The 25,256-nt window shown below is 35.5% G+C and overlaps 2 protein-coding genes across 2 annotated transcripts; one reads left to right on the top strand and one right to left on the bottom strand.

The window, feature by feature from the left end:
• Positions 1 to 2,532: 2,532 nt before the first annotated feature.
• LOC129236195 (eukaryotic translation initiation factor 1A, Y-chromosomal) lies at positions 2,533 to 24,940 on the top strand. The gene is made up of 3 exons (XM_054870434.1): positions 2,533 to 2,631; positions 2,701 to 2,984; positions 24,603 to 24,940. Exons 2-3 carry the CDS (start codon positions 2,781 to 2,783, stop codon positions 24,843 to 24,845), a joined length of 447 nt encoding a protein of 148 aa, XP_054726409.1. The 5' UTR covers positions 2,533 to 2,631; positions 2,701 to 2,780; the 3' UTR covers positions 24,846 to 24,940.
• Positions 17,377 to 18,731, bottom strand: LOC129236194 (lectizyme). The gene has a single exon (XM_054870433.1). The coding sequence runs from the start codon at positions 18,540 to 18,542 to the stop codon at positions 17,592 to 17,594; it is 951 nt and encodes a 316-aa protein (XP_054726408.1). The 5' UTR covers positions 18,543 to 18,731; the 3' UTR covers positions 17,377 to 17,591.
• Positions 24,941 to 25,256: the final 316 nt, after the last annotated feature.

The raw sequence follows: 25,256 nt of genomic DNA, 5'->3' as shown, positions 1-25,256 counted from the left end.
GATCATTGCAACATCTAAACGACTTTAAATTCTCTTGAGTATTGAATCCGAGTCTTGCTAAAATTTAGAGAACAGAATTTTGTAACTAAATTAAATTATACCTTAAGACAACAATGTGCCCGCATGAGAAAACGGGGCAAAGTAAAAACAGAAATTTGACAAATATTAAGACACATTTAGTAGAAGGTGTAAATGTGCGTTAAAACTGTGTTGATAAGAAATGAAAATTTAGCTGTCAAAGCAAGCCGTATCTATACAAGGTTGTACAAAAACAAAAAGTTACATGTATTTTGCTCTTGCTTTTTTGGCACAAGTGTCAAAATAATTATTTCCGAGGCGAAATGGATTGTGAATAGTAAATAAACACAAACAAAGTTTTTCGAGTGTCGCGTTAAATTGTTCGAAGTACATTTGTGCTATTAATAACTAGGATTTTTATTTACTCCTGAGCAAAAAGTTACAGCATTCATAATAACAAAGTGTTCAATTTTGTTATTAAATTAAAATGGAGAGCAGGTAAAGCGAAATTTTGCGGAGACATAGGTATAAAAGTATATTTTCAATTTTATGAATAGCTTGCAGACACAAATTATACATGTGAATCATCATCATCAACATTTGAGGGTCTGCGTTGTGGTGATGTGCATGTAAATGCAAGTAAGCAAGGAAATACTTCCTATATGCAGCACCTGCTATGAGGATTTCATAACTCCAAATTGAAAAGCTGCCGAAAAGCTGGTGAATCAAGGGATGCTATAAAAATTCTCGACAAATGTTATTTGAATAAATTAAAGATGAAAAACTAAATAGATTTTTTTTTCTATATCAATTGTGAAATTCTTTATTACGTTATAAAATATCGTTAAACTAATAATTTATTACATACTGTGTATATACAAAGGAAAATAAAATGGTATTCTTAAAACACAAAAGAAGCACATAATTTATTTCTGAACAGTTTGTCGAATTAGCCATATTTTATTTAAGCTTAAAGGTTTACAAACTACTTTTGTCTTTTTTATTAATATTTCTTTACTTAGCTTGTAGAATTGATGTTGACTATGATGAACTATACTATGATAACTATATGAATTACATTCGTTCTGTACTACACAAAGTTAGCGTTATAATAATATAACTACATGCACATATACATATATATATGTACCAAATAGACACGTGGCTATGAGGACAACACGTCTGTATATAAATTGGTTTACATGCAGGGGAAAACTGTTTACTAATTTACAAATTAAAAGTGGATTTGTTCGCATGTAAAAAATTAGTTTATTTCAAACTAATATTATAACTATTTGGATTTTGGATGTAATGATTTGCGCTTCATGCTATCCTTACCATCGGGCACTGAATGGGGCCGTCTTTTGCAGAAAATGTGTCCTACTCGCGAATACGGATATATTCTTTAGTGCCATAACATTGCGAAAGGATATTTCAATATTTTTACCACCAAAGATATCCATTCCGTCATCGTAAGCACCAATCTATTTGAAACACTGTCCATTTACCGCAAATAAGCAACCAGCCATTATTAGTGTTTTAAATTGGCATTTAAATTGTTCATTTTCATTCCGTTGATTCATTTGTAATGTAACCCCCAATTGAAGCCATCACACGCTATTCAAACGTATTGGGACTAATTAAATCCATAACTTTCACTGGACAAGAGGCTCAGCCTGTTGTTCATATTTTAGTATAGGAAAACAAGCACATCGCCTTCTGCAGCATAAGCGTCTACCATACCAAGATCTGAAACATAAATTGAAACACATAAGACAAAAAGAAAGGAAAGGAAAAAAGAACCCATTTTGCTTACCATCGCTTTTGCGCACAATACACATTTCACCATATTTGCATTCAACAATGCAATAATATGATATTATGTACGGATAATCTTTATTTTTTGCGTTTCAATATAACTGCTACAAATATTTTGAGTAACAATGTAGAAACAAAGAAATATGTAAACAAAGCAAATTCGCCTTAGCACAAATTTTTGACAGAAATACCAATTCGCTCAAGGCGAATTAAAATTTAAATTCGCCTTGTACCTTGCATAGATATGCCATGTGTCAAACGGTATCTATAGAAGGTGGTTAGAGTACAAGGCGAATTGAGTATTATGGTGGCGCCATTAAAATACAGTTATTTTGTTTTTCGCGATTTTAATAAGTTTGGCGTCGTTCAGTTCGCAGTACAAAAAAACGAACAAAACAAGCAAAAGAGGAGAAATTACATGTACAAAAAATGGAGTAAAAATTCAGTGCACCGCTTAGTAATTATATTCTACTTATCGTCTATGTTGCGGAAATGTATCGCAACAGACAATTAATAGCTGCCAGAAACGGAGAGTTAATAGTATTAGTAGTAAGTTTGGTCCACCGTAGTCACCTTTTATGAATTCGCCTTGCGCACATGCAACTCGGTACAATTTCCACATTTCTTAACTATTCATCTCTGTTTTTTTCTATAAATACGTATCAACCTCATCATTCATCGCATTCACACTTACTTTGTGCTTATTGACAACCAGCGAATACATCGTAATTACATTCCTTTTCTGTCGAAAGACTCGAAGCGAAACAGTTCGTCACGAAGTTTTCAAGCATTTTCGTAAGTAAAATTTTATAAAATCTATTGACAACTTCTCAAGAATATAAAAAGTTTCCAAATTTTATGTAGATACGAAATCAAAACTGCTGGTCAACAACGATATCTTAAAGAAATAAGTGCGAACTGAAAGCTAAACTAGCAACAGGAAAATGCCTAAGAACAAGGGAAAAGGAGGTAAAAATCGTCGTCGTGGAAAGAACGAAAATGAATTCGAGAAACGTGAATTGATTTTCAAGGAAGATCAGCAAGAATATGCTCAAGTCACTAAAATGCTTGGTAATGGACGTCTGGAGGCGACTTGTTTTGACGGAGTGAAACGTCTGTGTCACATTCGGGGGAAACTCAGAAAGAAGGTAAGTTGAATAACAAAGAAATTGGGAGGAGGGTGTAGGTTCGACTCGCCTTGGACAATTTATATGCATGTACGAAAATGTGCCACAATTTTCGCCATGTTTGGATATAAGCAAATGAGGACATTTATTGTCCAGTATTCAACATATCAGAGATTAAGTGTTCATTACAAATCATATTCAATGTCAAAATGGTTGCTTCGGTTGTCCAATGAATTGTAAAATGTGTTCAATTTGTATGTATGACGATTTATAAAATTAAATTGGTACATTCACATACCCCGCGATCATTGCTGCCCAGACTCGGTGCGAGAAACTATGAAAACAAATAAAAAACTTGTGCGACGTAATTCTTTGTGTGCTTGCATATACCCGGGGCGTGTAAATAAAAAAAAAACATATTTGTGAGGGTACACTTTGGTCATTTGCATAATGTTTTCGGGTTATTGTGTCCAAATAAGCGACTCGATCTAAAAACATTTAAAAGTACGTTCACATATTCAGTGATTAGCAATAAATCCACAACCATTAAGCGATCCGTTCATACATGGCAAAATAGCTGCAAAATGGACAATCTTGACAGCTGATTGTTTTTCTTCATAGAAATTTGTTTGGTGGAATGTTTCAGTGTTTTTGGTTTGTTTAATTATTATTTTATTATTAACAAAATTATAGAAAAGGCAAAGAGAAGCAATCGCTAATTTAATGGCGCGATTTGCTGTTGAAGGAAATCTGAAAACGACGTCTACTGAGATAACAAAAAATTATGGCAGCAATACGCATGCGAAATTTGAAATTACATTTTATAACAAGCAACAACATGCTAACAAAAATTTTATTATAAATGACTACAGGTTCTTTGCAGATGTCCATTTAATTTAGTTTCTACTTTGCCGTTTCTCCTTACATGCGTAATAATAGTTATTGATAGCACAGAAAAAACAGGGTTGTACGGAAAAAAGGATCCTTATAATCAAAGATTGTTTTATAATCTCGGATTTCGTGAGTGGAATTTTGTATGACTAATATCGCTTTTTTAATTACGGATTGTGAGTTAAGCTCGAAAAAGAAGATAATCTTGGGCTGGAATTTAGAACAATGTATATTTTGGAATTTCTGGCAAACTATAATGTTTTTTTTAATGAAACTTGGTGGAGATGTTAGTGAGGTGTTAAGGAACACTCTTTATAACTTTAAATTATTCGGGAAATAATAATTTTTTAATTATTTACATTCAAAATGCCCTCGGGAACTTCACTATAATTTGCCACATTACACTCTATATTTTTTAACATTTCACTAAAATTCACCAAATATACACTCCCACGCGTGTTTGTACCGATTTTTATGCTAATATTCTAATTATATCTATTAAAATTAAATGCAAATTCATTTGCCTATGCAATCACATTCCAATTTTAAGCGCGAACAAGAAGAAGATTGGAATTACAACAGTATGGTGTTGCCGGATGCCTGCAAATGAAAACAAAAATTAAGTACTTGAGTTTAGTGTTAATGATGGGAATGGGGGTTATTGTGCCTGCTTACTACATACACGCATATGACGTTTTAATTTTGGGTTCAATGGTTTTAACACAGAAAGGAGTTTTACGCAAAAATACTGTTCATTGCGTAGCCGGAGTTGGACTGATGAGGGTTATTTTTTTGAAGCGCGGCCGAAGGCCGCCCACGCGAAAAGGAGTTCTACGCAAAAATACTGTGGATTGCGTAGCCGAAGTTGGACTGATGAGGGTTATTTTTTTGAAGCGCGGCCGAAGGCCGCCCACGCGAAAAGGAGTTCTACGCAAAAATACTGTGGATTGCGTAGCCGGAGTTGGACTGATGAGGGTTATTTTTTTGAAGCGCGACCGAAGGCCGCCCACGCAAAAAGGAGTTCTACGCAAAAATACTGTGGATTGCGTAGCAGGAGTTGGACTGCTGAGGGTTATTTTTTTGAAGCGCGGCCGAAGGCCGCCTACGCGATAAGGAGTTCCACGCAAAAATACTGTGTTATTAATTTAATTTAACTTTAATTACTTTATTATTTTTTGTGATACGCTTAATATCATTGTTTTTAAGTTTAAATGAGTTGTATGTTTTTATTTTCAAAATTATTTCTCAACTTTAAATTACAGCAAAAAATTCTGCAGTTTTACAATGAACCTTCCACTGAACATCCCTGCGTGCGAACTTCGTTTTCATTTCAGGTGTATGGCAACACCAACTTTTCGCTAAATTATAGAACTTTAACATTAAATTACTTAAAAACTATAAGCCTCCGGCAGTTTCTGTTTTCAGTTTTAAGATGGGGATACACCCCTCTATCACCCCCTTTTTACCGTTTTTTCCAAAGCGATATACATTATACTAAATTTTAGCCTAATCTTGTTATTATATGAAGTTATTATACGCCGACCGCCGTAGCCGAATGGTTGGTGCGTGACTTCCATTCGGAAGTATATAGGTTCGAATCTCCGTGCATGAAACCCTAAAATAATAAAAATAGTTTTTCTAATTTTTCCCGCTTTCTTCCATGAAAAAGCTCCTCAAAAATCATTTGCCATTCGAAGTCGGCTTAAAAGTGTTGGTACCTCCAATTATGGAAAAACATCAAGACGCACACCTCAAATAGGAGGAGGAGCTTGGGCAAACACCAAATGATATATAATTTTATATTTTTAATTATATTATTAATTATTAGTTAGTTTAAACGGCAATACTGCTGTTTCCGTGGCGCCACAATTTAATGACGGATTCTTATAGAACTCGACAAAAGAAAACGAAATGAAAGAGTAAAATTTTTTGATATCTCGCTTAGTTTTCGAGATATTAAATAAAAAATAACCCTCATCAGTCCAACTCCGGCTACGCAATCCACAGTATTTTTGCGTAGTACTTCTTTTCGCGTGGGCGGCCTTCGGCCGCGCTTCAAAAAAATAATCCTCATCAGTCCAACTCCGGCTACGCAATCCACAGTATTTTTGCGTAGAACTTCTTTCGCGTGGGCGGCCTTCGGCCGCGCTTCAAAAAAATAACCCTCATCAGTCCAACTCCGGCTACGCAATCCACAGTATTTTTGCGTAGAACTCCTTTCCGTGTTAAATATCTCGAAAACTAAGCGAGATATCAAAAAATGTTACTTCTTCATTTCGTTTTCTTTTGTCGAGTTCTATAAGAATCCGCCATAAGATTGCGGCGCCACGGAAACAGCAGAATCCCCGTTTAAACTAATAAGACGCAATTTATTAAGAAAAATCCCTAGTTCTGTTCGTTAACAAAATTAGCTATCAAGCCAATTTAAGAGCGTAAGCGAAAATTTTATGCCGCTTGCAAAATCCGGTAGAAGGTATATCAGCTGAGTTTGTTTGTGAATTTATGACTACAAAAAATATTTTCTTATACTTTATATGGTCATGTTTTTTTTTGTTAAATCTTCCATTTTATAGTTTCTAATTATATACTGTAAATTGATCACTCAGACAGAAGGTAGAAGCAATCATATGCTTTCAGACCATATATTTTTGTAATGTATACATTTTCGATTAAAATTTCTTCAGCACAAAAAGCACGATAGAGAGAAGGTGTGGCCAACATCGTCAGACACCGATTTTAAATTGAATAACTTTTTTTTTTAAATAGTCAGGTAACATGAAATCATTATTTTAAGTTCAGTAATGAAGAAAAGAATATAATCTATGGTATATACCTAAATAAAACTAAATTTTTAAGAAGCAATACAAGGTAAGAAATTTTCCTGGAAGGACGACCCTTACTTTTATTACGCATAATGATAGCGCTTAAAACAATATCCCAAAAATACACAGACACTAGTAGGGCAAGAGTAATTAGTGCGCCTATATTTACCGTCTTTAGAGCATTGTCGACAAATCTTTCTTTGCACTTTTCTATTCTTACCTCTAGGCCGAATTTCAGGTAGATGATCCTTTGATACTGGTGTGGTCAATGGATCGTCTAAAGGATTTTAATTTACCAAAATATATAGGCGATACTGATAAAAATTCAATTTTGTTGTTGATGGTGAATATTTTTTATAGAGGTTGATTGCACTTAGCAGGAAAGTTTCTACTAGAAATAGAGAGCTATTTTCTGCAAACAACAAATCATCGCTTTCACAGCAACTAATCTAGTCATCATTGAAAGTCATAGCGTAGGTACCTGGCACAGTGTTTTATATTTTCGAAGTCTGAGAAATGTCAATGAAAGGAAGACCAAGATTTGAGTATCAATTTAGTAACATCAACAAGTGGATTTCTCAGAACAGTTCTTTTTTTTGTTTTTTAAGGTATATGTTTCATTATTCATATTCAAATCTATAATTGATACACAAAATACTACATCATTCGAACAATGGAACATTTAAGCTAACTTTGCGAAATTGAGTAATTTATTACATAATATGATTCTATTTTGTAATTTTGCGGTTGATATCGCTTCTAAATTATACATTGTAAACTACTAAGGTATATACGCCTTTTAAAGAACTTAAAATCAGACTTATCGAAACTACATAACGAGTAACACTATTGTATTGTGCTCTATTGCAATTATGTACTTATGATTTCCCCGCCATTTTAAGCATTGTTAAGTACTCGACTTTCTTCCCCGTTCAAACTGCGCACAAAATTTTTACCACAATAATAACTACATTTATTTTTGAAATGCATTGATATGTAATCATAAGTCTAAAAAATATTTTTTTGTATACACTTTTTCGTCATGTACTACGTTGTTCGAATGGCATACATACTTATTACAAGATTTGTTGTCACCGAATGTATTATAAGTTTTCGCTTTGGCCATAATGAGCTAAAAGGATATTCTCACCTTCTTTCGATGATACTGCACCTCTATGTATCAATCAACGGTATATGCCTGGAGATGGGTTTTTAGGGTAAAGGCATTAATATTTGTTCATAACTCAATCAGAGGCATACGCCTGGAGATGGTTTTTTAGGGTAAAATGCATTAATATTTGTTCATAACTCAGTTCGATCCTGACTATGTTTTGGAAACTGGTTAATGTTATCATGTACATCTTCGCGATGTTAACATTTCTTTTTACAAAGAAATGTTATCATTTCTTTCTCTTTCTTCTTGTTTAACTATCTGTCCGCAGCCGTCGGTCCCGGTCCCAGTAGACATTGGATTACTAAACCATGCTTTACATCCATCTCAGTATTCTGTTTGTTAAAATAGAACCTGATGTAATACGTCTACTACTAGTCAATAGGGCATGTTTTAGTAGTAGTTTGGGTATTGTAGTAGGACACAAAAGTTGTTTTAGTTCGAAATGTCGGCCAATGGGCACATACAAAAACGAATTATTATTATTACCAAAAAAAAAAATAACAATTTAAAGTTTATGCTCGTTGTCAAGGTGACATTTCACACTAAAAAAAATATTTTGCTGTGTTTTTTGTTTGTTGTAATCAGTTGTGAGCTACAGGATGTTAACATTGAAAGCCAACAAAGAGAAAATTCGGTATACTTTACAGGTTTTCCTTAATAAAGGCGAAAATACAAGCCAGGCCGCTGAAATTGTGAATGGTGTTTATGGTGTCGATATTGTACAGCTACCACGTGCAGTATCTCTTTGATGTTAAAGATAATGTCGATTATAAAATCATAGAAATAATCGAAGTTGACCGGCATGTTAGTAGTCGAATACAATACAAAAACGAATTATTATTATTACCAAAAAAAAAATAACAATTTAAAGTTTATGCTCGTTGTCAAGGTGACATTTAACACTAAAAAAAATATTTTGCTGTGTTTTTTGTTTGTTGTAATCAGTTGTGAGCTACAGGATGTTAACATTGAAAGCCAACAAAGAGAAAATTCGGTATACTTTACAGGTTTTCCTTAATAAAGGCGAAAATGCAAGCCAGGCCGCTGAAATTGTGAATGGTGTTTATGGTGTCGATATTGTACAGCTACCACGTGCAGTATCTCTTTGATGTTAAAGATAATGTCGATTATAAAATCATAGAAATAATCGAAGTTGACCGGCATGTTAGTAGTCATAGCATCGCCCAAGAGCAAAAGATCGTCCATAAAACAGTTTTAAACCATTTACTCAAAAATAATGGATTTTACCCCCCAAACTAATATATTTACGTTCTAAAATATCCAATTATGCGTTTGTTTACTGTTTTCAGTTTACAGCTAATAATGCATTCTCTAGTAGATAATTACAGGTATTAATTTCTTTTTTATCGTAAACAACTTCAAAGACAAATAGAAAACAAACGTTGGCACAAGCGCGAATATATCTAAGAGGGATTACTTTGAAGAGGACCAATGTTTTGCTGAAAATATTACCCATTGGGAGGTCAAACAAAAACTCCGTCAAACCGAAAGGCTAATAAGATCTTTTTCCTACAATAGGGAATTGCATTACATGCGTAAAGTAGACATCAGGAAAATAGTAGGTGACTATTACTTAAATTCTAATTTCTCAAAAATTAACATTGAGAATGAGACAGAGTGTAGACTCTGTCTAGAGTATGATGAAACCACACAGCATATCTTATGCTACTGTATTGACTTAGGGCAAAGACGAGATCTTCCATCGAGATCAAATGGATCCGAATGAAATGAAGAATGGACGATAATTTACTGAAAGAATTTGGCTTCCAACCAATTCCCAGCCTGAGGCAGGGAACATCTAGGTTAAATTGAACTTGATGTAATACGTGCACTACTGGTCAATAGGACTGGCACTAGTAGTCAACAGGATGTTAGGCATTAACTACTCCTAAAACATGTGGTAGGACACACAAGTTGTTTGAGGTCGAAATGTCGGTTATTGGGCATATAAAAAAACTAATTATTATTTTAAAAAAATTAAATTTGAACACTCCTCGTATTTACCAGGAGGCGCAAAATTAATCATCCAGTTTAGTTTTTGAATAACTTTTTTGATAAATAAATTAAAAAAAATATTTTGAGTGATGGACATCTTCATTTTGATCTTTACGCGCTGGTCTGTTTGAATTATAATTATAATTATAAATCCTCCGATAGTCTGATTAACTTTGCGCCACCTTGTACGTGCATATATTAGCTGTGATTTTTTACGCTCATAAGTATGTGAAAACCACTTATCAGCAATCGCCTATAATATATAACAAAAACAACGGGTTTGATCCGCCAAAACTAATATAAAACTGCCCAAGCTTCATACAAATTTGAAGCGAAGGTAAAGAAAGCACAGCTATTGTTACTGAAAAGGCTAAAATATTGTGTCCGATGAACCCTCTGATAACTGAAGTATTAGTAGTATTGCATACTATCATGTTCTTAGGAATTTATAATTATATACTTACACATATTTACCCCTTTCTCAATGAATATTTACCTTAGTAAAGTAATTGACAGAAATACTTAGTTTATCTGGTATGCACTCTAAATTCCATTCACGTAATTGAGAGTGAGTTACATGTGTATGTTGTTTTAATACTTACATACTTTTGTCATTTTTTTTGTTAACCCTGGAACGTCATCCTTATTTTTTGTACTCTAACCTTTTAATACTTACAGTGGTGGCCTTATAATTAGAAACGAGATAGCAGCATTTGATTTTAGTAATACAATTTTAAAATTTATTTCGCCACATCATTTTTTTTTATTAGAAATAATACAAAAACAAGTAGTCTTTCAGTTTAACATAAAAAATGTTCACCATTACTACAATCCTAAAAAAAAAAAATAAACTTAATTCTAAACACAAATTCATCTTGGTCAAATAATTAGAAACGACAAGGAAAACTCAAAAATATCTTCAAAAAGTTCAACAAAATTAGCATAATTTTAATATTTTGTGGGATAACCCTTATTTTTTATAACATTTTGCAGTCTTCTCGGCAAGCTTTGTATTAAATTTTGGAATCTTTCAACAGATATGCTCTCCCAGCTTCGTTGCACCAATTGAAACAATTCTTTATTATTTCTCCGACTTTTGTCCTTGAGATCTCGATTCATAATTGCCCATAAGTTCTCAATTGGGTTGAGATCAGGATTTTGCGGTGGCCAGTCCAAAACATCAATATTTTGATCCAAAAGCCAACGCTTTACTAACCGTGAAGTGTGCTTTGGATAATTGTCATGCTGGAAAATGTAGTGAACCGGCATGTTCTCAAAGGAATATGGTTCCATTACATTTTCCAGAGTGCTTTTATATTGATGTTGGTCCATGATTCCGTCAATGCGCACAATTGGGCCCACGCCACGCCAAGAAAATGCTCCCCAGACCATAATAGATCCGCCACCGTGTTTCACTGTTTTCACAGTATACCTGGGGTCCAAAGCTTTGTCTGGAGGACGCCTCACGTATGTTTTTCCATCAAATTGGAATAAATTGAATTTCGATTCGTCGCTCCAGAGAACTCTATTCCCGAATCTTGAATCTTTTTTGAGCATTTCCTTAGCAAATCGTAACCGCTTCATACTATTTTTTTTTTTGACACATGCGGTTTTTTTTGTGCGATGCACCCACGTAGTCCCGCCTCTTATAAGCGCCTTCTTATCGTCCGAGCGGACTCTTCTACGTTTAATTGCTCTGCAACTTCGGCTTTTATATCATGCGAAGACATAAAAGGGTTGCTCTTGCTGGTCCTACAAATATGCCTATCATCCGCTGGAGATGTTTTTCGAGGTCTAGGCTTCCTGGCTGGGGTTTCAAAGTTCATCGTTTTTTTGTACAAATGAATTGCTCCGAATACCATTTTTTTTGGAGCAGCCAAACCTTTGTGCGATAGCCGACATTGAAATTTTTTCGTTTTTGGTACACTGTACAATTAGCTCCCTCAATTTCGGGGAGCATGACTTTTTCTTACCCATTCTAACAATTGAGATGAACTAAAATTAGAAAAGCTAATCTATGGATTTTTTCAGTATACTTACTTTAACACTAACTCCAAGATAAATATAGAAAATTTAAGAAAAAACTGCGCGTTTCTAATTTTGTGGCCAGCCAAGAAACACAATCAGAGAAACAATGTGATTTTTTTTTCAGGAATCAACCATCAAATATCAACGTGTTTTTCTAACTACAATGCTCATCGCCTATTCTAAGAATAACGGTGCTCATAATTCACTGTGCACGTCTTCCAAAAATATGCACAGTGATTTTATTTTTCTTAGCACATCGTTTCTAATTATAAGGCCACCACTGTATATACTTTTGTCATTTTTTTTATTTTTTTTTTTTCGGTTTTTGGTTTTTTTTTTTGTTAACCGTGGGACGTCATCCTTATTTTTCGTACTCTAACGCTATTCTTCATCGTTTTGAGGATGAACTATTTCAAATCCACATTTAAAGTATCCTTTACCTAAATAATGTCCGCAATGGATCTTATTTTGATGCTGAGTTAATTTTTAATCAAATTTAAAATAAATACATACAGTCATGTGAAAAATAATAGGGACACACAGAAATATTTCATACGAATACAAATAAAACCATTATTTTCAGTTATTTCATGTTAGTGTTTTATTTTTAAATAGGCCAATAGTATAGCTTAAAAATAATAAAATAAAATACTCAAATTCCTTGCAAACAATAAAAATAAACAAAATTTTAAAAGCTGAAGTTATTTCACGCTGTGAAAAAAAATAGGGACAGCTACAAAAATTCAAATTATAAATTAAATTATTTTCACTTTTTAATATTTTGCTTTGTATAACAGCCATGCACCGTCAAGGCATGGAGTCAACCAACTTCTGGCATGTGGCCTGAGGAATACTTTCCCAAGCTTCCTTTATTATTGACCAGAGTTGGCCTTTGTTGGTCGCTTTTTTCCCTCTCAAAGCTACCTTTACATGTTGCCACAAGTTCTCAATGGGATTTAGATCCGGTGATTGAGAAGGCTAATCCAGTATGTTTATTTTGTTATTCGTGAACCATTTCTTGGCCAGCTTCGATGTGTGCTTCGGATCGTTGTCTTGCTGAAACACCCATCGAAGTGGCATAGTAACCTCAGTATAAGGCAGCATTGCCTCATTTAAAATAGTAAAATAAGTCGCAGCTGTCATTTTCTCCTCGATTCGGTATACCGAACCAACACCTTGGTAGGAGAAACATCCCCATACCATAATTGAGCCTCCACCATGTTTAATGGTATTAATTGTATATTGCGGTTTGAAAGCGGTGTTCACTGGCCTGCGAACGTGTTGGGAACCACAGTCAGGATAAAACATATTAAATTTAGACTCATCCGACCACAGGATATTTCGCCATTTCTGCACTGACCAGTTCATATGCTTGTTCGCAAAAAATAACCTTTTAGTAATATTGTTTTTCGACAGAAGAGGTACGTAAAGTAGTCTTTTTGACTTTAGATTTTTTTTAATTAGTCTTTTGCGAATAGTATTGTAGATGTGTCGACATTTAAGGAAAATTCACTTTGAATATTTGTTGAAGTTGCAAAAGGGTTCTTTTTAACAAATCTCACTATATTGTTTTCAAGACTTGGAGATATTTTTGTTGTTCACCCACGTGTTTCCTTATGTGGCGTGTATTTTTCTGCATTTTCTACCATTGTCTTAGAACAGTTCAATATTTCGGCTATCTGTCTAAATTGAACTCACTTCACAAAATGATCAAAAATTATGAAACGACGCAAAAAGTGTTTGCTTTGATAACGGTATTTTACTTCAACGGCATCCCAGCAAGCAATCACACAAATAACCTCGTACAATTTAGTAAAGCTGAAGGAGAGTTATGTTTTGAAATTTTTCAAAGGTAGTGTCCCTATTATTTTTCACATGACTGTATATGTAATTTCATAGCTTATAAATCGATGAAATCATGGAGCTTGAAAAAAGAATGTGCATCGTCGTTTTTACGACGAAAAGTCAGCAAAGCAGAAGCATGAATAACGCACGTGCAATCATGCAATAAAATCAAATTAAAACATCTTATCTAACTAATGTGATGTGATACTACTACCCAGTTGCAGGTAAATTTTGATAATATTTCTGACATGTTAAAGCTTGTGCGGAAATTTGAACGTTAGCGCCTGTGATTATAAAACTTGATTCTGTAAATTTGCAAGGCTTAATGTATTCCAAGAAAAAATGCAATTTCATGATATATTTTCCACTGGTTGCGCAGGTGAACCATGAAAGAGAATAAAAAAATATATTTTTCGTAGACAAACCCCTTACGTTAAATCTAAAACCAATCAAATCGACCCATATGATCACCACGTTCTATAAAGTCGATTGACTTCTAACTTTATCTTTATTATAATATACATTTTTGCTAGTCATGCAGTGGCAGTGGCGTAATTGATACTGCGCCGCTCTTGGATTAGTTTTTTCCAAAAACAAAAAATCTGTGTTGTGATTTGGCGAATTTCTTATACAGTATCTAAGCACGCCTTGCTACCACTATAGAAGCATTCCATTTTTTGTACTTTGCCCATTCATTCGATAAGCGAGTGGCTGTAACATAATTTGCTAAAATGAGTAATATGTACATAACACTTGGGCTGAAAAGTCCCGAGCCTAACATATAGTAGTACATTAGTACTATCCTTAAAAAGACAGCTGTTAAAATTTCATGATATTCCATTCATTAGTTCGTGAGTTATTGCGCTAAGAGTGCCATTACTTTTGTTATTTTCAAAACAATGGATCAAAACGAATTTTGAGTTTTAATTAAGAAATGGAAACAATACCGTTCAAGCGAAGCAATGGCTTGAAAAGTGTTATGCTGACTCTGCTCCATCAGAAACAGCAATAAAACGATGGTTTGTTGACTTCAAATGTGGTCGTAGAGACACTGAAGTAGCACAACGCAGTGGTCGACCATATGAGGCGGTAACATCAGAAAACATCTAACAAAACAAAAGTGAAGTTGCGTGAGTTAGCTGACATCGTAAAGATATCAAAAGAACGTGTTGACTTTATATTGCTTAAGCATTTGACTATGAGAAAGCTCTGTTCAAAGTGGGTGCCGCGTTTGCTCACTGTTGATCAAAAACAAGAAGGTGTTGACGATTCTGAGCCAATCACAAAAATGGCAAAACTACATGAATTGAACTTCGAATTGCTTCCAACCGGTTTTGCTCAAACTACTACTGGCTGTTCGCAGGCCTAAAAAACGCTAAGACGGTAAGAAATTTCGCTCGGATGAAGAGGTTATCGCTGAAACTGAGGCCTATTTCGAGGCAAAAGTTGAATCGTTCTACAAAAGTGGTATTGAAATGTTAGAGCGGCGGTGGAATGATTGCGTTGTTCTTTATGGAAATTACGTTGATGAATAAAGTTAATTTTGAACAAAACACGTGATTTGTTTGTTAGGCCCGGGACTTTTCAGCCCATGTATTATGTCTGCTTTGGCTTTACCTGCTCGCCTCAGGTTTATGTGTATTCATGAGTGTGAAGCATACCATATTATTTCACAATTTGAAGGCAACCCAAATCGGGTACAATACAACCACTTCAATCCGAGCTAACGTGATTCGTTTTGTTGAAAACAGACAAAAAAAAAATCTCATTTTTGATAAAATTTTAATGCAAAGGTATTAATAAATAGTAAATGGAGCTATAAATATATTCCCTCTTTAGTACTGCGTATAATTCTCCACTATTCAGATTGCTGGATTATTATTTAATAGTTCTCTGATTTGGTAAAATTAGCTAAATATTTAACACCATATTTTTATGAGTAGCTCTTTTATATACCAATGAATCTTTCTTAGCTAACCCTTCATATGAAAGGTTATCGTGCCTGTTCTGCCTACCGTAAATTAAACACAATTGTTTAAATATAATCGAAATGAAATATATGTATGTATATATACAAGGTTGCGCATAACTATTCATCCATTTTGTTTATTAATAACTTTTTTTTACTAAATATAAAAAATGATTTTGAGTGATGGAAATCTTTATTTTGACCTGTGCGCGTGCCATAGTTTCACAAGTGTCACATGTGACTGACGTACTACTTTTGACACTATTTGCAAAAAATTTCAAATCTTTCGGTAGGGTGATTAATTTTGTGCCATCTTGTGCTATATGAAAACAAATAATTGGCGCGAACATCCACTTTTAGAAGTTTGACGGAGTCTCCCCTCCAATTTGTGATATGTGTCTAGATGTGGTTTCACATCCTCCGAATGCCAAATAAGGAACTTTTCCATCATTACTATAAATATTTGAAAACTTCTTCCCTGTGTCCCCCTCTGATTTCATAAGAAATCCATTTTGAATTAGCTTCTACTCAAATATGAACGAGACGTTATCAATAAAACGGTCCGCGGATGACATATGGCAAAAATAAATTTTTTGTTTTTTGGTAGGTCTGTTATAAGCTTACATGGCAAATTTCAGCGTGATATGTCACATAGTTGGTTTTCTGTACTACTGTAAACAAGTCAAGCTCGGGTGTGTTCTTCGAATTTAACGATGGAAATTCAAGTTGAACAAAGAATTTGTTTGAAATTTTGTTATTCCAACAAAATTTCGGCTTCAGACGCCTTAAAAATGTTGCAGACAACCTATGGGGACTCTGCTATATCGCGTGCACGTGTTTTCCAGTGGTACAAATCGTTCAAAGAGGGCCGTACATCAACCCAAAAAACCACGCCAAAGTCGCTCAAAAATTAAGGTTATGCTGACTGTTTTTTTCGATTACGAAGGTGTGGTGCACTCGGAGTTCCTTCCGCAAGGCCGATCGGTTAACGCTGAATATTATTTAGACGTTTTAAAGCGTTTGCGCGAGAACATTCGTCTTAAAAGGAAGGAATTGTGGGACAACAAGTCATGGCTCTTGCATCACGATAATGCACCAGCTCACACATCACGTCTTGCTCGCGATTATTTGAACAAAAATAATGTCAACATCGTTCCGCAAGCACCGTATTCGCCTGATATAGCTCCATGTGACTTTTTCCTGTTCCAAAGCTCAAGTTGCCGCTCCGTGGAAAACATTTTGAGACAATTGAAGTCATAAAAGAGAATTCGAAGAACACACTCGAGCTTGACTTGTTTACAGTAGCACAGAAAACAAACTATGTGGCATATCACGCTGAAATTTGCCATGTAAGCTTAACAGTCCTACCAAAAAACAAAAAATTTATTTTTGCCATATGTCATCCGCGGACCGTTTTATTGATAACGTCTCGTTCATATTTGAGCAGAAGATAAAAACAAAGCCTTTTAAATGTATAAATTCACAAATATATTTATATATATTTGGTAGTTTTTTTCGAGATTTTTTATTTTTAAATATTATATTATATTTATTAATATTTATAAATATTTGTGGGTTTTAGATTTCTTCTTATTTTACAGAAATTTTTAAATTATTTTCAACGAATGTCGTTGTGTTAAATATTAAATACATATAAAATATCTTGTATAAATTTGTCTATTCTGTGTTAATAATTTTAATTTTTTTTATTAATATTAATCTTAATATTAAACTCATTATTTTAACTTTATGAGATTTCTACACCAAATTATGGCTCAGCTTAAGTATTTAGTCAGCATATTTGTCAGCTTCTCAGCATTAACTTCTCAGTCTTCCTGGATTCTTTAAATTCTCTCTCCTTAGATTCAATATATCTTCTCGATTTATTCGTACGGCGTTGCCGACGAAATATTATCACGAATCCAATTTGTAAACGCTGAGACGCGCACAAACACTGATGGCGCATTCTGCTGACCACAAGGCATTTTGCCCCACGACACTATACCAATAACTGTGTAACTTTCCTCGAAACCATCGCAGCATGGCTGCATTAGAGGACCGCCCGAATCGGCAGTGCAAATACTAACACCTCCATTCAGTGGACCAGTGCACAAATTTGTCTCATGCAGCGGCAAACCAGATCCAGCCAAAATGCGTTCGCACAATTCCATATCCAATATGGGCATCTCAGCTTCTTGCAGCCGATGTGGATAATTGGGCACTAATGTCATCGAAATATTACCCCAGCCATAAAGTGTGCCACTGCCCTCCGGTAGCACATCCTGTTCGGGCAGCTGCGCCGGTTGGACGTGCTGTGTAAACTGCAATGGACGTTTGGTGTAGATGAGTGCTATGTCGTATGGATTAATGCCGCCAAGGTATAACTCGTGACGCACATGGTGGTCGATGGTGCGCACCTGGACGCAATCACCCTCATTAGAGCCGTGTAGGTCATGACAGCCAGCCACAATCAGAGAGTTCTCCACCGCTTCCTCCGAGGTGAGGCAATGAGCCGCTGTTAGTATCCAATGCTCGTTGATAATGGTGCCAGCGCAATAATGAACCAGTCCGTTATCCGGAGTCATGCGCTGTATGGAAACGATGTACGGTGCCGAATGTGGTATTGCCTCGTGTTTAGCCAATAGTTTTGGTGTCCATGCCTTTGTTTTCTCCATTCTGATGCGATTCTCGATAAATTCCATTGAGGCCCTTTGGTTCACACCGGCTAGTTGGGCCTTTCTAGCCGGTAACGGTACATTTGTGCTCAGCACCATTATAATTGTTATAATTATTATGAATAATATTAGGAAAAGGCATTTACAACTTATTAACATGATTTTTTCTTGTATTTCCACACAATTAAACACGCACGTATCCGTTTTCGTTTTTTTTTCTTTAATTTCAATAAATTCAATCTGCGCAATTTCACAATTATCTTTATGCGAGGACGAATCGCGTTTTTTCCAACAGTTGCTTTATTCCGATTACTTGCTCTTTGACTGGTATTTCAATATACTTTCGGGTCTCGCTGCGCTTTGTCGTGGCTGACGCGTGCGTCCAACGTTTTATACCCAGTTGATATCGTTTGCAGCCAGCAGCGAAGCTATGATACTGATAAGATAAGCTACAGCGTTCGCTCTATGTATGTGTCAAGCAACGGTTGCAGCCGTTTTTGGCGTCGCCGTCATTAATACTGCACGGTTTCTTGCCAATTTGACAATCTTGCTGGCTGCGCCGACGCCTACGCGGTGCCGTTGTTATCTTTTCAGCGCATGCCTCCGTTAAGTCACCAACCACCTGCTTGCCCACTGACTACCAAATTACCACCACTCTGATGTGGGATTCGCTTATATGAACGCACACATAAATGTATGTATTGTAAAACAATGTATTTGGACTGCAGCATGTGTATGTGTGACGTTACTCCGATCGCCATTTACGGTTCTCTTACTCATCGAATACCAATGTACTGACGCAGTATCCAAAATGTAAGGGCGCTTTCTTCTCTAATTGGTGTTTCAGAAGTGTGCGATTTTTTGTCAGTTGGTCTTCCGCACCATTCCCATCACTCTCGCCAACCAACAGTCTTGTACCTATGTATAACACTCCCAGCAAGTGTTTTTTTATGGTACTTTAGGTGCTTCCCCATCACAATTTTCACTCGAAACGTCATACATTAGCCGCTTATCAGTGCTGTGTCGTGAATCAAGGGGCTGGTAATAGGGAAGGTGCTAATTACTAAAATGATGTTAGTAACGCCTTATTTAACTCTGCTACCGAATCGCGATTTTAGTCACACTTCGTGTATTTTTATTTCTATTCATTGTTTTATATATGTATTTATGTATATACATATGTACATATGCGTGACTGTGTGCGTGTGCCGAGACTTAATACCTCTCTTCATGCCTTATTAATGTTATCGCTTCTTAATTGCTTTTTTTTGGCATGCACGTTTCGTGTCTCGGCACGTCTATTGATAACTATTAAAACGTATGATAATGATAACTACTAAGGAGCAAATACCACTTGTAAATATTAAAATAATTGATATCAGATAATTATTTCAAATAAGCGCTTAAGGCACTTGTTTAATCTGCTTCAACATCCGAAACGCATATATCCAACCAACGACTGTATTCCGAGCATTATTTCTAGTACTAATAAGTGGCACAAAAAGCACCAAAAATATTTGTCATAAAATTCTACTATAAATATCTTAATACACCAAAGCTCAGAACTCAATTTATACGCCAAAAATAAGTCAAAACAGGCTACAGGATCAGACATTTTACAAGAAATATGGAAGTCTCAATAAATAAATACATTGTGTGATGCAATGACTCCTATGCAAAAGATTTCTAGAAATTTCATGACATCTATTTTCGATCGGGTGCTCTGGGAGACACGTAATTCATGCATTCAGCCTGATTCGAGAATCTGTGTGAATCGAAGTTTGCAGATGGTAGGACTTGTGCAGGTGTTTCTGGGCCGAACAATAAAATGGGGTCAATGGGCTTTTATACCACAGCCTTTTTCCTTCCCATGACAGTTGGTTCAACGTTACAGTCCTGAGTGCGAGGACGTGAACGTCAGGACGATAACGAAAATCGGACTGCCCAGCGAAATTAAGCGCTACATTAACCATGGATCATAAACTTTCTGCAGGCTTACAACACGGAAGTTCAGACAAAGGCAGTCATTTATCCTTCCTTTTAGAGAAGCCTCAAGTAGGCTCTTAAATTTGGTTAGAAATACATCAAAACATTCAGTCTAAACCCACAAATGATATATTATATGTATTTACATGTGTTTAGTTTTTTATCATTCAAGTTTTTTTTTTTTTTTTCAAGAATTTTGGACCAAAGGACTAATTATTTTTGGTGTTTAAAAATTTGTGATCCCTTCGAGTGGATTGAAACCACTTCAGACTTATGTATATCCGACTATTAGGACAGGATTTGCAATCCTCATACATAATCACTAGAAAAAACCCCAATTGTGTTTGGTGTGAGTTCTCAGTAATTTTTTCATTTGGTTTTAACAACTTATAGCATAAAAATTAGATGGGGGCAATAAGTTTTTTAACGAAATTGTTAGACGTAGACCTTTTCATATTTATTAACGTTTAGTATGTAGCGAACTTCAAAACATATATATACCTTCTACTCAAATATGAACGAGACGGTATCAATAAAACGGTCCGCGGATGACATATGGCAAAAATAAATTTTTTGTTTTTTGGTAGGACTGTTATAAGCTTACATGGCAAATTTCAGCGTGATATGTCGCATAGTTTGTTTTCTGTGCTACTGTAAACAAGTCAAGCTCGAGTGTGTTCTTCGAATTCTCTTTTATGACTTCAATTGTCTCAAAATGTTTTCCACGGAGCGGCAACTTGAGCTTGGGAAACAGGAAAAAGTCACATGGAGCTATATCAGGCGAATACCGTGCTTGCGGAACGATATTAACATTATTTTTGTTCAAATAATCGCGAACAAGACGTGATGTGTGAGCTGGTGCATTATCGTGATGCAAGAACCATGACTTGTTGTCCCACAATTCCTTCCTTTTAAGACGAATGTTCTCGCGCAAACGCTTTAAAACGTCTAAATAATATTCAGCGTTAACCGATTTTGCGATTTGTGCGATTTTCAAGCACAATTTATTTTACTTTTCCGATGTTTTCGTCGTTTACTGATGTTGCTGGACGACGTTCATGAGGCAAGTTTTCAACCGATGTACGGCCCTCTTTGAACGATTTGTACCACTGGAAAACACGTGCACGCGATAGAGCAGAGTCCCCATAGGTTGTCTGCAACATTTTTAAGGCGTCTGAAGCCGAAATTTTGTTGGAATAACAAAATTTCAAACAAATTCTTTGTTCAACTTGAATTTCCATCGTTAAATTCGAAGAACACACTCGAGCTTGACTTGTTTACAGTAGTACAGAAAACAAACTATGTGACATATCACGCTGAAATTTGCCATGTAAGCTTATAACAGTCCTACCAAAAAACAAAAAATTTATTTTTGCCATATGTCATCCGCGGACCGTTTTATTGATACCGTCTCGTCCATATTTGAGTAGAAGGTACTACATATTTATATTTATAGTACATATTACAAAAAAACCATAAAAGAAAAAAAACTTAAAAATTTAAATGGCGCTGTTACGGCTCAGCGTGTGGTAGTTTTTCCACCATACTCCTTACGTACAGCATTTTTTATTCGGAATGAGTAAATGAGGAATTCTCGATAAATTACCTACAGATTGATATCAATATAGTTGGTACAAACATATTGGCTATCCCAGAATATAAATAAAACGTTGAATCATAAGTAAGCAACCCGTGCAAAGCCCTCAAATTCTTAAATAAATAGTACTCGATATGAAAATTTAGTTTATTTTTCTTATGCATAATTTTTCTTCCGGCAGTGACGACGCTTGCTTACTTAGAAATACGCACACTCAAAGTTCATTCATTTACTTTCAAGCTATATTTTTTATCATATACCCCATTTGTGGTAGTATTTACTTAATAAATTTTTCGAATAGCCAAATTCCTTAGCCATTAATAATGTTATCATAATTAAAAAAAAAGAGAAAAAGTAGCAAATCACGAAGGCGGCATGTGAGCAAAATTTTATTTGATCATGCCTAAATTTGATTTCAAAGTTGGGGAGCCTATAATTACTGTTACTGCTGGAATTCAGGCATATTTTTGGCTTTTTGTGCGTGTGTAGTTTTCGAGAGACGGTGTTCAATTTTATTGTTTGTTGATAACAAAAATTATTCACTCATCTTGGTTTTTAAATTTTGTGGTAGGTCGTTGCACTGTCTGGGTTAATTTATTTGTGGTTAGATTTTAAGTTGTTATCTACACACACAGTCTCTTTTTTCGTACTTATTTACATAGGAATAGCTGCATACAGTTGCCCACAAAAGTATTTGTTCATAGATATATTTTGCAAAAAGAAGAAGAAGAAGAAATACACGCAATGGTGACATGACAATAGATTCAGTTCATTTGGGTGCGATTGAAGATGAACTCTGTATTTATTGAGTCAATTTTTAATTTCCTTTTTTATTAAAGGAATGAACGATGAATTTGGGCATTCGTCACGTACCACGGAGCGTTAACATCAGGGTGCGTAGGGTCTTGGACTGAAAACAATGCAGAATTTCCGAGTTTGAATTTGATGCCGTGCCCCATAATTGGATTACATAACTCCCGACTGATTGGAGCACAGATTTGCAAAGGATAAGCTTGTTGTCCATTGAGAGGGGGATTTTTCGGATTTTATTTATGCCTTGTACTCATTTACGTCTTGACTTGACTTCTTACGTATTCGTACTAAACCCTCAGCGTAATAGCTAGGCTACTGTGACCGCAAATAAATAAGAAAAATACAAAGGAACTGCTTAGATTTTCAAGAGAAAATATCTCGAAGGTCGTATCTTGTAAAGCGTTTTTCAGTAAGAGCGCTTCAACTTTGTTTTTTGAATAAAACACAAACGGTTTGACTTTTTTAACTAATTTTTTTTTTATTATCGAGTTTGAACATATTCATTTAAGTATGAAATTCGATTTCTTTTGCATGACCACCGCGTGCACGTTTTACGAAGCCCAATCGTTGAACCCAATTTTCGACCACTCTTTTGCATAAATCGGCCGAAATTCCAGCAATTTCGCGTTCAATATTGGCTCTGAGCTCACAAATCGTCGCCGGCTTGTTACTGTAGACCAATGACTTCACATAACGCCAAAGAAAATAGTCTAGAGGCGTGAAATCACACGAGCGCGGCGGCCATTCGACCGGTCCATTTCTGGAAATAATGCGCTCATCGAACTTACTCTTCAACAATCAACATTGTAGCGTGTGCTGTGTGGCTTGTGACCCCGTCCTGTTGAAACCACATGTCGTCTAAGTCCATACCATTCAATTGCGGCCAAAAATAATCGTTTATCATGTCGCGGTATCGATTTCCATTCACAGTAACGTGGCGATCGTTCTCGTCAACGAAAAAATATGGGCCAATTACGCCGCCGGCATGTAAACCGCACCAAACAGTCACTCTTTGTGGGTACATTGGTTTTTCGGCAATCTCTCTTGGATTATCTTTCGCCCAAATGCGGAAATTCTGCTTATTGACGAATCCACTGAGGTGAAAATGTGCGTCCTCACTGAAGATGAAGTGCGCGATATGCATTTTGATTTGAACGCCCGTTTTCATAATAAGCCTGAATAACTTTAGCGCGTTGCTCAAGTGTGTAGCGTTCCATGATAAAATGTATACTAATGAACTTTACAAATGATAAGCGAAAAATAAAAAATATTGCGTCGTTCGCCCTCCCTATCGGAAAAAAGTTGAAGCGCACCTATTGAAAAACGCTTTATAACCGGTCATTGATTATTTGGCAGGTATTCTTTGAGACTAGGAGTTTTATACGTATATTGTAGAAGTTGTAGAGATGAGGAAGAGGAAGAAACAGGTCAGCACTTCCTTTGCAATTGTCCAGCCTTAGATAAAATCCCACCAGGTTTTCTAAGTAGATATTTTTTCAAATATATTACGGATCTGTCGGGCGTGTGGATTGGACCAATCCTGTGCATCATAAGAGCCACAAAATGGTTTCACGAAGATAAATAAATGAGGTTGCCGTATCGCCCTGTGGTAACACAATAGAACTGTAAGGTCTAAGCCAGTTGGTCGTACAGACCGACTACCACTACAACCTAACCTAACCATTCATTACATTTCATTCAACTCTCACCTCTACTTATGCGAAGTCTCTTGGATTATTCAAAACGCTAGTTTCGTCCGTATTGTAGACTTTAAAACACAAATGTTCATATTATTAAATTATTTTCCCTCTTTTTTCTTGCAGGTTTGGATCAATCAAGGTGATATCATTCTGGTTGGTTTACGTGACTATCAGGATTCGAAAGCAGATGTTATCTTGAAGTACACACCCGATGAGGCGAGGAATTTGAAAACCTATGGCGAGTTCCCCGAATCAGTGCGCATCAACGACACAGTCACCTTCGTCGAGGATGGCTTCGATGAGGATATCGAATTCGGTGATGAGATCAGTTCCGAGGACGATGCTGATTCCGTTGACAATATATGATTAACAAGAAATAAGCGCGAGTCTTCAAACCAACAAGAGGAAGAATTAAGTAAAATGAAATTTTGAAAAGAACCAATAAATATAAAATGGAAGTAACTAGTTGAATAAACAGAAGGGGTGAAAATAAATAATTACAACATTAATAAAAAAAAACGAACATGAAACAAGAAAAGTTAAGAGAATCAATGTTGTTGCAGGCAAAGAAAACAAAATAAAAAAAGAAGCAGAGTTTGAGCGCAAAAATATCAGCAAGCTAGAGTATAGCAGCAACGCAAATGAGCCACATGTAAATGTTGTAAGAAAAAAATAGAACTGTGGTTTCACTTCGTTATATTGTGAAATTGATTTTTTTAATGGGTGAATGAAAAACAAGAAAAGATAAAAAAATACTTTCGCAAACATTGAAAAGTT

This window comes from Anastrepha obliqua, chromosome 1 (genome assembly GCF_027943255.1).
Source record: "Anastrepha obliqua isolate idAnaObli1 chromosome 1, idAnaObli1_1.0, whole genome shotgun sequence".
Taxonomy (NCBI): domain Eukaryota; kingdom Metazoa; phylum Arthropoda; class Insecta; order Diptera; family Tephritidae; genus Anastrepha; species Anastrepha obliqua.
This window is presented reverse-complemented; position numbering and strand designations above follow the sequence as displayed.

What these genes read in the sequence shown, in the direction of transcription:
- LOC129236195 (XM_054870434.1), top strand. Translation starts at nt 2,781, where the DNA reads ATGCCTAAGAACAAGGGAAAAGGAGGTAAAAATCGTCGTCGTGGAAAG. An exon ending in GGGGGAAACTCAGAAAGAAG is followed by an intron (nt 2,985 to 24,602) that starts GTAAGTTGAATA and finishes TTTTTCTTGCAG; the next exon opens with GTTTGGATCAATCAAGGTGA.
- LOC129236194 (XM_054870433.1), bottom strand. Translation starts at nt 18,542, where the DNA reads ATGTTAATAAGTTGTAAATGCCTTTTCCTAATATTATTCATAATAATT.